General features: G+C 38.0%; 1 protein-coding gene and 1 pseudogene across 1 annotated transcript in view; both read right to left on the bottom strand.

Moving 5' to 3' along the window:
- Ero1b (endoplasmic reticulum oxidoreductase beta) overlaps window positions 1-13,180 on the bottom strand; it is a gene marked incomplete in the record, with an annotated part of 66,266 nt that overhangs the window by 21,764 nt on the left and 31,322 nt on the right. The window contains 3 exon segments of the mRNA XM_013504712.1: window positions 2,524-2,570; window positions 2,666-2,786; window positions 10,756-10,829. Of these exon segments, the coding sequence (XP_013360166.1) occupies window positions 2,524-2,570; window positions 2,666-2,786; window positions 10,756-10,829 (242 nt within the window).
- Window positions 7,126-8,637, bottom strand: LOC102020129 (annotated as a pseudogene).

Here is a 13,180-nt window from a genome sequence, read left to right as displayed (position 1 = left end):
ATTCCATCTCACCCCAGAAAGAATGGCTATCATCAAGAAATTAACCAATAACAAATGCTGGAGAGGCTGTGGGGAGAAAGGAACCCTACTCCACTGCTGGTGGGAGTGTAGATTGGTGAAACCACTGTGGAAATCAATTTGGAGATTCCTCACAAAACTAGGATTAGAAGTCCCCTTTAACCCAGCTATTCCCTTTCTGGGTATTTTCCCAGAAGAATTAAAGACATCATACCACAGCGATATATGTGCACCCATGTTTACAGCAGCACAATTTGTTACAGCTATATCTTGGAAACAACCCAGATGCCCATCCACTGAGGAATGGATAAAAGGTTGTGGTATTTTTATACAATGGAGTATTACTCAGCTATTAAAAATGATAAACTCGAGGCTTTTGTAGGTAAATGGATGCGACTAGAGACCATACTCATAAGTGAAATAAATTGGACCCACATGTGTAAACATTATATTGTCTCCTTGGTGTAGGAACCTGAAAGACTAAGTAAAACTCAAAACATACAATAGATGATAGGAAAGGGAAAGAAATTGCTCAAAGGAAGGAATGACTGGGATGAGGGAAAGAAGAAAAAAGAAAGAAGGAAGGCAAAACATAAATATATATATGAATAGCTGCGATGATTGTATTGCTGTTGTCTGATGGTGTATTGAAATGAAGTTAATGCTCACAATTTTTTATGTTCTGATCAACTTTGCATGCTTGTGTCTGGTGGGCTGAGCAACTGATTTGAAGGTAACAATATGCAATGGAATTACAACGGTGAACTCCTACCATCTTGTCTAGTGAAACTCTGCATTATCGCTAATGTTTTATTGAAGAATTATTTTCTTATTCTCTTTAATGGTTTGAGCAATCTTTCCTCCTTACATCTGATAATCTGAGCAATGTAGTTGAGGACGGCAATATGCAATGTAACAACAACTGTTGATTTGCATTAATTTGTCTTGAGACCCTGTATCACTTTGAATCTTCTTGCTTTGATTTGTTTATGTTTGTGATACTGGTATGGTGCTACTGTTCAATTTTTTTGTTTGTTTGTTCTCATGTACTACTCTCTTTAAAATTAAAAAAAAGACTTGATTTTTTTAGTGAACAATTAAGTTTCTGCTTCAAAATTAAACAGAGAAGAGGTCTGGAAGAATTTCTCTACATGCTATATACTGTGGTACAGAAAGGTGCAGGAGGGGCTTTCCCATTTTACTTTATGTAACTTTTTATATGGCTTCAATTTTTATAAAATTTTGTGTAGTTAAAACATTTAAGTTGAAAACTGAAAAGCTATGAGATAATAGTAGTAAAAGAGACAAAAATGTAAGAAGCTGTGCTCCTTTTGGATGATCCAATTCCCTTCTCCAGGAGTTTCAGAGTGAATCTGGAGGATATTTGCCAGAGTGAGGCCAAAACAGACTCATCAACACCAGGAAGTTCAGTTTCATTATTCAGTCCTGGTTTAAAGAAAACACTGATTTGTTTCCATTTTTTCCTTCTTTTCTCATTTTTAAAAAACTTTTCCCTTCCTTCCTTTCCCCTCCCTAGTTCCCTTCATTTGAACATTTTCTTCCTATTTCACAATACCTATTATACATTTTGGTCCTTATTTACACTTTCGGTTTCTCACATCAGAGAAACAATATGGTATTTGTGTTTACCTTAAATGCACCAATAAAATATGACTGGAAAAGAAAAAGAAAAAAAAGGAAAGAAAGAAAACACTGGATTGGCCAGTCAGTTACAGGGGTGGCTCCTAGGGCGTGGTTCCTCCCTGAAAAAAGAATGAAGATGTCTCCACTGTTCTAGTATCTTATGCTTCAGTTTTTACATTTGAATGAATGAAAATTAAATAAAATTAAAAATTCAAGTTCACACTGCCACATTTCATACGCTTGATGCCCCTTGTGGCCACCGGCTGCTCCAGCGGGTAGTGCAGCGCAGAGCACTGCCTGGCTACTCCTTCCTTGTGTTTGCATCAGCACCCTACTGCTGCACTCTGGAGCTTGTTAGGGTCCTGGACCCTGCCCAAGCCCTGTGCACTCAGGGCTGGTGATCTGCATGAGCACTGAGGCTTGAGAAGCACTGTTCTGAGCCAAATGCTTCTCAAACTTGGCTGCACACTGGAGCCATCTGAAGAACTGAAAAATCACAGATGCCTGGGTCTTCCTCTCAGGGCTTTGGACCTCACTAGCATGGGGCAGGGCGTGGGCATCCAGAGTTGGAGGAGTTTCCTAGTAAGTCTCTGCTATATGAGGATTTCTTACGTCTCCTAATGTATTCTACATAAAGTTCCTAGCTTAGGGTCTGGCACATACCAGACATTCAATAAATGACAGCAATGATAAAAGACATGTACAGAAATCTTAAGACTTAACTATGAACTAATCTTACAGCTTTGCTAATCAATCAAATTAAGCAAAATATAAAACAGCTGAATATTTTCTTACAGAATATAGTTACAGACACATTTTATAAACAGTCTCTAAAATTATGAAAATAGATGAAAAACCCACCTCGGCTGGGTGCCAGAGGATTTAAAGGGCGATAAACAGAACGAGGCCTAAAAAAACAGCATAAAACCCAAACATAAGACGGTTAGACGCATGATCTTTCCCAGTAGAAACCTCCCCCCGACCTCCCAGACCCCCCAGTTACTTGAAACAGTTTTCTTCATAGATGCTGTTCCACACTCTCCACGCAGAGGGCCCCTTGTAGCCAGTGTACCGCTCCGGGTTCAGCAAAAGGTCGACGTACTGGGCAGCAGGAGATCTCTCATCTGAACAAGAAAAGGTTCGTAAGAACCATCCATATGTCACTGGTTACTTGGAATTTACCATTACAAAACAAACAGGACTACCCAAACACTAAAGAAATGCTACGCTTTTCAAATAATCTCCCACTTAAACAGCAGGGTGGTTAGCATACTTGTGACTCTTCTTGACCCAAGGTTTATAAAACTTGGGCAAATTACTTAGAGAAGAAAAACTCTTCCCTTTCCTTTGGATACTCAGAGTTCTTTTAAGAAATGTAACATATGTTACCTTTTAAGTTTTAACCACCCAGGAATGAAAATAACAAAATCATAACTTGCTTTCATGTTTTATATGATTTCTTCTCCAAATACAGCGTATATCTATGTAATCAATCACAGGCTTGGAAATACTACGTTATTTAAACTTTTATATTAAAAATTGAGATTTCCCTGTTACTCCATTCATAGACTTATAAAGTAAATGGCTCAGAAAGTTTGTTAATTAAAATCTGGTTATTCATAGAGCTATACCGTGCTCCAGCTTAAAAATATTATTTTTACCAATATTAACATATTAAAGAGCTTTCCCCCTCCCAAACAGTACATAGTAGGCACAACTTTCAACAACTTCTTGAAACATCTAAAACTAACTATTATCCATAACAAAATCCAAATGAAGTACTAAAACTCCCCTGCTTGGACATTTTAATAGAGATCTCTGAGGAATATAAAATATGAAGCAAAATAGTGTTAACCATTAAGGCTCATATTTTGAGTCAAAAAGGGAAGTATACTTTTATAGCTAAAGAAAAATTATAATGAATATGCTTCACAAATGTGTAATCATAATACATATAAGCTTTGGCACAAATGTATTCCTTAACATGTTTACTACCTTTCGGTGGTAAAATAATTTTATGAGAATAAATCAGTAGTACTCAGATACCTGACTTTTCCTAGCAGTGAACAATACTCACTGAACAGTCAGTAACCACAGTCTGGGATTCAGTAACCACATAAGGGAAACTGGCATCTTGACCTACGCATTCCAAGAATTACCTGCTTTAGTGATGCAGGAAGAGTACAAAATTACAAGTCTCCACTGTTGGAGCTGGGGATGTAGTTCAGTAGTAGAACACTTGCCTAGCATGAGGAAAACTCTGAATTCAATCCACAATACCTCAAAGCAAACTACTGTTATTAAATGGGCTGTATTACCATACAGACAGAGGAAACAAATTTTACGTAAGATAAGATACTGGCTTTATGACTAGCCCTAGAATTATAAAGCTATTCTACTATACAAATTATGGCAAGGCAAATTGTCCAAGTAAAAGACACAGATTGATTTAGGACTTAATAATAACTTCTAAAATCTTAAAAGTTTCTTAGAAGTCTTAAAACTGGGGGGTGGGGATTTAGCTCAGCGGCACAGCACCTGCCTGGCAAGTGCAAGGTTGTAAGTTAGATTCCTGGTAATGGAAAAAAAAACAAAAAACAAAACAAACAAACAAAAAGAAGTCTTAAAACTAAAAGTTTGGCCAGGCCTGGTGGCTCACACCTAAAATCCCAGCACTCAGGAGGCTGAAGCAGGAGGACTGCCATGAGTTTGAGGCCATTGTGGGCTGCATAGTGAACTCAAGGCCAGCTTGAACTACACAGTGAGATCTTGCCTCAAAAAAACAAAGTTTAAATTTTGAAGTTATTAAAAGTATGGTTTTCAGTAGTTTTAAAATTCATTAATTCCTAACATTTTCTTTTTTTTTTTTTTGTCTTTTTGAGACAGGGTCTCGCTATGCAGTCCACCTGGCCTTGAGCTCACTTTGTAGCCCGGGCTGGTCTCAAACTTGCAACAATCCTCCTGCCTCAGCCTCCTGAGTGCTAGGATTACAGGCATGTGCCACCACACCTGGCTATTTTAATTTCTTTAACTGCTCTTAAACTCACTTTCAAAATTGACTTAGTTAAATATAAACTTCACAAGTATTACTGAACATGTACGTTCCTTGATGTATATTGTGCAAAACTATTAATACTCTGTGTATGCACATGTAAGACTGCATGTATTCAGGGTCATCTATGATTGTGCTATATATATATTTTAAATTTAAATATCTATAGTTAAATATCTAAAATGTTATATATATAAATTATACACACACACACATATATATATATCTATTTTTTTTTTTTTTTTTTTTTTGCAACAGGGTCTCACTATTGTAGTTCAGGCTGACCTTGAACTCACTATATAGTCCAGGTTGGTCTCAAACTCACAGCAATCCTCCTGCCTCAGCCTCCTAAGTGCTGGGACTATAGGTACCCAGTGACATGAAATATATTTTAAGGGAGCTAAAATAAATCCTAAGAGTAAAATCATATTCATTTTCATGAACTATTTTCTTAAAATGATTTTAACTCTAACTTCTTAATACTTTTTTAAATCATGAAAAGGGTGGGTTTTGTGGTTGGCACACTACACTCAGGGGCCTACTACCTGTTTTTGTAACAAAAGTTTTCTTGGACCAGCCATGTGTTTTGGCTTATGTGGCAGAGTTGAGGAGTTGCCAGAGAGGCTATCTAGTACATAAAACCTGAAACATTTGCCATTTGTCTGTTTATTAAAAAGCTTGTCAGTCTCTGACTTATACTGACAAGCTTTCAGGAAGCTAGAATGAGCAGTGTTGGGGACAGAGCATACAGTGATTAGTTCCCCTCATTAGGCACAGCAGAGCTGGGGCCCACCTTGCCCTGGGTGACCAGTGGCACTGGTTTTAATTAACTTGTTCCTCAACTATAGTATCTCTATAATGGTACAGCTGGATCACTTACACGCATCTTTCTTTCTGTACCCTGACTGTTTTGGTTACTTTTCTCTCATTGCTGGGACAAAATACCTGATGCCCAAAATTAAGGAAAGGTTTATTTAGCTCACAGTTTGTGGAGGTTTCAGTCCATACTGGGCTGGTTCCAAGGCAGAGTGGCACATGGCAGAGGGCAAGTGTTCATGGTGGCGGAACACAGCAAAAACAACAGCAAAAGGGAGGAATGGCGGCAAGCAGCCTCTTTCCCTCCCTTACACTGTATGCAAACTACTCGCCTCAGGGCGGGTGGTAGCACTCACACCCATAATCCCAGCACTGGATTACAGATCAATCACAAATCCTAGAAGTCCACCCCATGACTGCATGAGGATTTGCGGGGACATGCAGACACAAACCATAACACAGAAAGTTTACTCTTTCTCCCTCTACAAAGCTGCTACAAAGCTCTGCTTTCTACTTAACTATGTTGATCATTACCTAACAATTCAAAGACCTTCTACTGAATCACGATTAATTCTGGAGATTTATCTAACTGGACCCTTGTTTTTTTCTCCTTCTCAAGTATACATGTTTCCCCATTGAATTCTCCTCTCACTGTCCTAGTTTAGTAGTAGTGTGATGAGGTCACAAGCCATTTTCTAGTGTGCACTTTGCTCTGCCTCCTCACCTGTGTATTTGTAAGACATAGCAGCACAGGTCAATTTAGGATGAAGCTTTTTGCTGATAGTCCGTTTGCTATGTCATGGATTCAGGACTGTGCCTGGAGACCTGCACCACCAAGCCTACCCCAAACTGCTACTAACTCACTGTCAGAACATGATCTACACAGTCAAGGAAAATCTATAGCTTATAAAGTTCTCAAGTGATTTTGATACAAAGCCAGACTTAGCAACTATTGTTTTGTTTTAAAGGTATTTTGACACCTTTAATATAACTGCTACTGAGGTAATTTTTTCTTTATAGTACTGGCAATTAAACTGAGGACCTTGCACTTGCCAGGCAAGCTACTGAGGTAATTTTAAACTTTTAAAGATAAAAATTCTTATTAAAATTATAAAAATGTACCTCGGTTAAGGTACAATTCTTGCAGAGTGTCATGTCTCTAAACTAAAATAAATGGATAAGAATGGAAGCTGCAGCTTAATTTTACAATCATTATAAAGGGAGAGAGAGAGAAAGCAATGCCCATGGGTTTACATCTTATAATTACCCCTTACACCAGTGGTCCTCAGTGTCATGGAAATTTTCCTTACTATAAGAAACATTTTGCATACAATTTTATGGGTTTGTGGCCCTCTTGAAGCTTATTCATGGACTTATTTTTAAAAATGGTAATAATTTTAAGAAAGTGACTCATTTTCTCATTTACATCCTAAAAATGCCATCTTCTCACAATCTTCAACTTGTTTTATAAAGCAATTGATGTTACTACTCAACAACTACCTGCACTAAGGAGCACAAACACCCAGCTTTGAATACATTTTATTAAACATATTTGACTGTTCCCTGTCTTTTAAGAAAAATGTGTTGCAATAAAAAAATATACACTGAAGTCATTTTCCTTTGTGTGAAGAAATGAGTGAAATGAGTATTAATATTTAAAAGAATTTACTGCCAAACCTTTAACTATCTCAAGGGCACAGATTCTATTTTTTTTTTTTTTTAATTATTAAGAGCACAGATTCTAAACACATTAAAACCATGTAGCTCTTCCAACACTCTGGGGAATGGTGGATGATTAACCTGCTGTGGCTGAGGGTCCATATCTGTGCTTGTTTCTTGAGCTTCTTCTACTTCCAAGAGGTTCTCATCATTTTCCAGTGTTGGCTGAAGTTTACAGATGATGCTAAGAAGAACATGAAATGGCTTCTGTCTCAATTATCTTCTATGCTTTCTTTAATATGTGAAAGATGCTCTAATTTTTCTTCCCAGAGCCTCTAGCTGTTTAAGCTCTCATGCCTGTTTGGATGATGCTAGATTACCTTTGCCAAAGGTGATCACATTCCTGGCAAGTTTTTCGTATTTATCTTACTTGAAGAATTTGCTTTTTGTACTCAGCAATTTTTTCATGTGCTCCTGTAATGTAACATTCTATTTCTTTGTAAATTTTTCATAGTTTTCCATTCCCCTGAGAATCATATCACACACCAGCAAAGTTCTGCTCATTGAAAACTCACACTGCGACAGTGTGCTCAGGATACTCAGTTGGTGTTGGCTATATCCCTCTTCTTGAGAGCCAGAGTTGCATCATTCAATGAAACTTTTCACTAGCAGATTAATTCTGCAACTAATGGAGATGGACACAGTCTTCATCTTCATCAATAAGGAAATGTTTCCTTGTGACTGCGTCATTAATTATGGCTCCCATGGCATGAGTGGTATCCTTAGCAACTACTGTTTTAAACAGTATTTTAAATGTACTAACATCTTTTCAGGGAAAGATAAAAGTTAAAGTTTATCATGCTATTTAGGTTATTTATGAAGCAAGTGCTTCATTCAGCAAATCTTTATTAAACACCTATGACATTTAGGCACTATTCTAGGCACTAAGAATACAGCAGTGAATCAAAGAGCAAGCCCTAGTCTGTACAGGAGAGGAGAGCAAGCTTCTCTGATAAAACATTTGAGCAGAAATATGAGCCAAAGGAAGAAGCAAGCCATACACAAAGATGGTAATGAAAACAATAGGGCAGGTACAGCAGCTCATTTTAGTGGATATTAAACTGCTAAATTATTTAAAGTAATGCTACTTCATCCACAGGGATCATCTTCCATTGAAACAGAGACAGTAACAATAGGAAAACAGCAAGGAACAGGGGCATATGGATATTTTCCCTAATAAATTAGAGTGAATGGTCTTTACAATTCAACATTCTGAATTTAGATAGCAGGAATAACTAAACAATGATCCTAAGCTACGCTGACAGTAAAACAAATTGTAAGTATAAATCATTGGGACACAAAAACTACTATTCAGAGGAATAATAGTAATCCAATTAGTAAGTAGCATGGTTTTATATGCATAAGAATTAGATAAAATTGAAAAAAAAACCTCATTACTTTAAATATATAATCCGAAAAATCTGAAATGATTTTATACAAGTCCTTACAGAATGTCTACCATTTAGAACTGGTAAACTAAATAATATGCCACACTTCCAGGTAGTTGTGAGTGGTGGGTGGGGTAAATGGAAACCAGCAGTGGTGGTGCCTGCTTTAATCCCAGTACACTGGGAGGCTGAGGTAGGAGGATCATAAATTTGAACTCAGCCAGAGCATGTACCCACTTGGTGATACTCTGTTTCAAAATGAAAAAAGGGAGTAGAGGGGCTGGGGATGTAGCACAGTACAAAAGCCCTGGGTTCAATCCCTAGGACTACAGAAAAGAAAAATATTAACACCAGATTGAGGACTGGTAAATTTAGCACATCAATTTACTTACAGAAGTAACCCTTGCAATTTAGTATGGTTATGAAAAAACTATCATGAGTAATTTATAATTATAGAAATGATTTACTGATCTAAAAACTTGTTAAGTGAGCATGATCAGATTTTTTTAAAACATTAAAGAGATAAAAGGAGGAACTCAAAAGAAGTTGACTATAGTGTTAAACATGCAAATATTATTAGAATGACAGCCAAAGAACAAATAACAGAGAACGCAGTGATGCAACTTCATGTAGGTACAGCGGCTTGCTCTGATAAAACTCGTGCCAATTCTAAATATCATAATGGGGATAGTTTATTAGCTGGCCATTAGTATACCCAGATACCCAAAGAACCTTGCTCAGATTGCTCAAACATTTTCCTAGCTGGAATGACATAAACGGTGATAACAATATTCTATCTCCCAGTATTCAATATACTATCCTTTAGAAGCCCACAGTAACTTACACTATAGATTGATGGCACAGTTCTAGCTCTTTTTAACCTTTTAAAAGAAAGCATGATGATCACTTTAGATCCTTGAAAAGGGTTCAGAAAAAAACCTGTTGTCCATTTTCAACTGTGCATGCTTGAACCCCAATTCTTTGCCACCGCTAAAAATGTAACAGCAACAAGGTAAAGGTGAAGGGGTCAAATGCATGATTCCAGCCTACACAGCACAGTTCTTTGGAAATACTATTCTCCATTCACGTTCTTCACAAGTACAGATAAAAATTTCTAAATCATTGGAACAATTATCTCCTTTTTATAGAAGTGGTAGTTACTCTGTTGGACAGTGTCCCACCTTTGGATCCTTCCAGGAGACTCTCGGAAAGAGAGCGATGTGAGGAAGTCAAACCAGAGTCCTCCCTGACATTAGAAGGCATCGTCATATGAGTTGGTTGAGACCTCCAACAGGTTCCAGTGTAAACATTTTTGTATATTTATTATGGCCCATGGCTAGATGTTCCCCCAAAGTCTCATGTGGTCATAGGTGGGCCTTTTCAGAGGTGTTGGGTCTAGAGTATGTGACACTGGAACTGATTCATGGTGCAATGCTAGGATCAAGGGCACTGGGATGAAGGGTGTGAGTGCTATTCAGCCTAAGTAGCCTAGATAAAATATAAAGGACAGAAAGAGCTGTGGTCATCTCCCTTTCCTTTTTGGCTGCCTTCTGCGCACCATGAACTGTTCTTCTCTATGATGCCACCCTGCCATAATTGGAGCCAGCCAATTAATGGACTGATATCTGCGCAAATGTGAGCTAAATACAGCTTTTGTCCCTTAACTTTGGGCATTGAGTATTTTGTTTCAGCAATGAGAAAAGTAACTAAGACAATATTCAAGGACCTATAACCAAGTGATTTCAACTGAAGACCCACAGGAGGTAGTGTGATATACTGGAAAGAACACAGGTTTTGGACCCTTTGGAGCTGGGATAATATCCCACCTAAGCCCCCTGCTACTGTGTGACTGAGGGCAATTTAGTCTATTGGAGAATTAGGTCCTTAGATACGAAAAAAACACATACCTATTAAGGTAGTTGTAAAGATTCGAAATAATGTTTATAAGGCACTTAATACAAGGCCTGGAACATAGGCTCCCAAATGCTCTTATGAATAAAATCTACATAGCAAAATCAAATGTTAAAGCTGTAACACAGGTTACATTTTTACTGATTTAAATGTCTTATAAAAGGATTAAAGTTAAAATAATTCAATCATAATAGTTTATTTTATTACCATCAAGTTCACAAAAGTGATCCTGTGAATCATCATATCTTGCCCAGTCAATGAAAGCTTCTTTGCTTTGATTACTATGGGAAGGAGGAATAAAAAAGAAAAATGATTAAATTTGGAGTTGAGAATTTTTACATTGTATTCCAGTGTAATTAAAATAGTATTCTGTGGTTACTTTATTAGATGATGTCACAATTCTATTATTAGTGGTTACATGAAGGAATGATCAAGAAAAAGTTATATGAAAAACAGATATTAACTTGCAGGAGTGTTTTATATTAATTGCATTAAAAGAGTTATTAGCCCTAGTTGAACAGTAGCTATTTTCTTTCCTTTTGTTTTTTTTCTGGTACCGGGGGGTCGAACTCACGACCTTGCGCTTGCCAGGCAGGCGCTGTGCTGCTGTGCTAAATCCCCAGCCCCAACAGTAGCTATTTTAACTAAAAGTTCATTTACAAAAATACACATAACATTTAGTTAAACAAAAAAATCAATCTGGCCTTTTCAATTGACTTAGAAATTATAGCAATTATTATACTTTTTCTGAAGTAGGGATGAAATTTACTTTCACAATATTTTAAATTTAAATTGCTTTTATACTTATAGGATCCAAAATCCCAAGAACTGCATATCTTTGATCTCATGATCCAGCATGGTGCTAAACTGTTACACCAAAGAACCTTCACCATTACAGGTCATTCATTTTACATCATACCTCAAATTTAACAGAACCTTTGGTAAAGATTTCTAACCTGCACTAATAAGGAACAACTATATTCATTCAAATAAACTTAGACCTACATTCACTTTTATCTACCTTCAGGCCTTCTGTCTTAAATGCATGAGGGCAACATCTACCACAGCATCATGTTGCTAGCCTTCCTTGTTCACTACACAGAGCATGGGGACTGGAAACAAGCGGCACACACAAGCCACTCTGGAGTATACTCCCAACCCACAGGCATATGCCTGAAAAAGAGGTGGGAGGACCACCCAACTGGAATGCCACTGGAGAGAGCCAGAGACCAGATGAAACCCAGAAATGCTGGTAATTAGAGTAAGTAACAACCAGTCACCACTCAGGGCCTAGGCATTTCTTTCTGGCAGGTTTGGCGAGATTGAGATTTACATAATCCTCCTGGAGAAGCAACAGCCTGGAATAGCAGCCACTCAGTGTTCAACACACCTTACTCTCAGGTAGGGGCTGTAGCCTCCCCAGTCCTGGAAGCCGCTGGAGTCATGAGCTAGAAAGACTTAGCTGCTGCACAGCTAAACAACCAAAAGAGTGAGGGGCAGATAGAGAAGCAAGGGTGGTACTGGCAGCAGAGGCCACAGGAGGCCAGTGTGGGAGGCTGAGAGCTGCACTAATGCCACACCATCAATCTGAGAGCTGCACTAATGCCACACCACCAATCCAGAGGTTTGGACCATGACAGACTAGAGACAACAGCACTGACAGCTGTTAGTCACCCTAATGAACAGTGCAGAACCTATGGGCTCAACCACCTCTGCCCTGCTCGGACACATTAAGAATACCCCACTGCAGCATGACACCTGCTAGTCATGTCTCCCATAATCTAGGGGCCCACCATCTAGACTACTGCTCAGGCAAGGCCAGAGAGAGAGAAGTGTGGTGGACTACTCCAACTTTATCTGTGCCCTTGTTCCCAGGTACAACAAACAAAAACAACAACAGTAACAAGTTTAGGTGTGGACTGAGCCCTGCCACTGACAGTTTTGCCTCAGTACTCACCTGCGACAATGAAGAGGTGGAGCTCAGCCCAGACTGCCCCAAACTGTCTTACCTGAACAGAAGCTGAGAAGAATAACTGTGCACTAAAAAAAAAAACTTTTCACAACCCTCTTTACATCAGGAGGTGTTCAACAATTGTCCCCACTATAAATACCTCCAAAGGATGTATATGCTAGTCCTATGTGTGTTTTTGTTATTTGTTTTGCTTATCTGTTGGTTTGGGGTTTGGTTAGGGTGTGCATGTAGGTATAAGTATGTATGAGTTTTTCCGATTGCTTCTATCATGTTGTTCTGTTTAGGGCAGAAAAGTCAGCAAAAAAAAAAAAAAATCTATGGAACTTAAGTTAAACTAACAGCAAATTAACCATTCAAAAGATAACATACAGATTGCTTTACTATATATAAAATATTTAGAAGTTCAAGCCCCTTTCTGCATAATGATTTAAAAAATGGATTCAAAAACCCTGCTGAGTAATTTTTTAAACTTGTTTTTAAATAGATTTGCTACTGAAAAGAACAGATACTACACTTGATCTTAGCCAAAAGGCCAAGAAGTGATGACATTCTAGACATATAAGGGCAAATCATCCAAGAAGAGGCAAATTGTTATGGGCTTTAGGATACAGTAACTTTTTCGTTCTTTAAAAAATTTAGGGGGCTGGGGATTTAGCTCAG

This window comes from Chinchilla lanigera, unplaced genomic scaffold (assembly GCF_000276665.1).
Source record: "Chinchilla lanigera isolate Chin_1 unplaced genomic scaffold, ChiLan1.0 scaffold00091, whole genome shotgun sequence".
Taxonomy (NCBI): Eukaryota; Metazoa; Chordata; class Mammalia; order Rodentia; family Chinchillidae; genus Chinchilla; species Chinchilla lanigera.
Note: the sequence above shows the minus strand (reverse complement) of the source record. Positions and strands in the feature narration are given on the sequence as shown.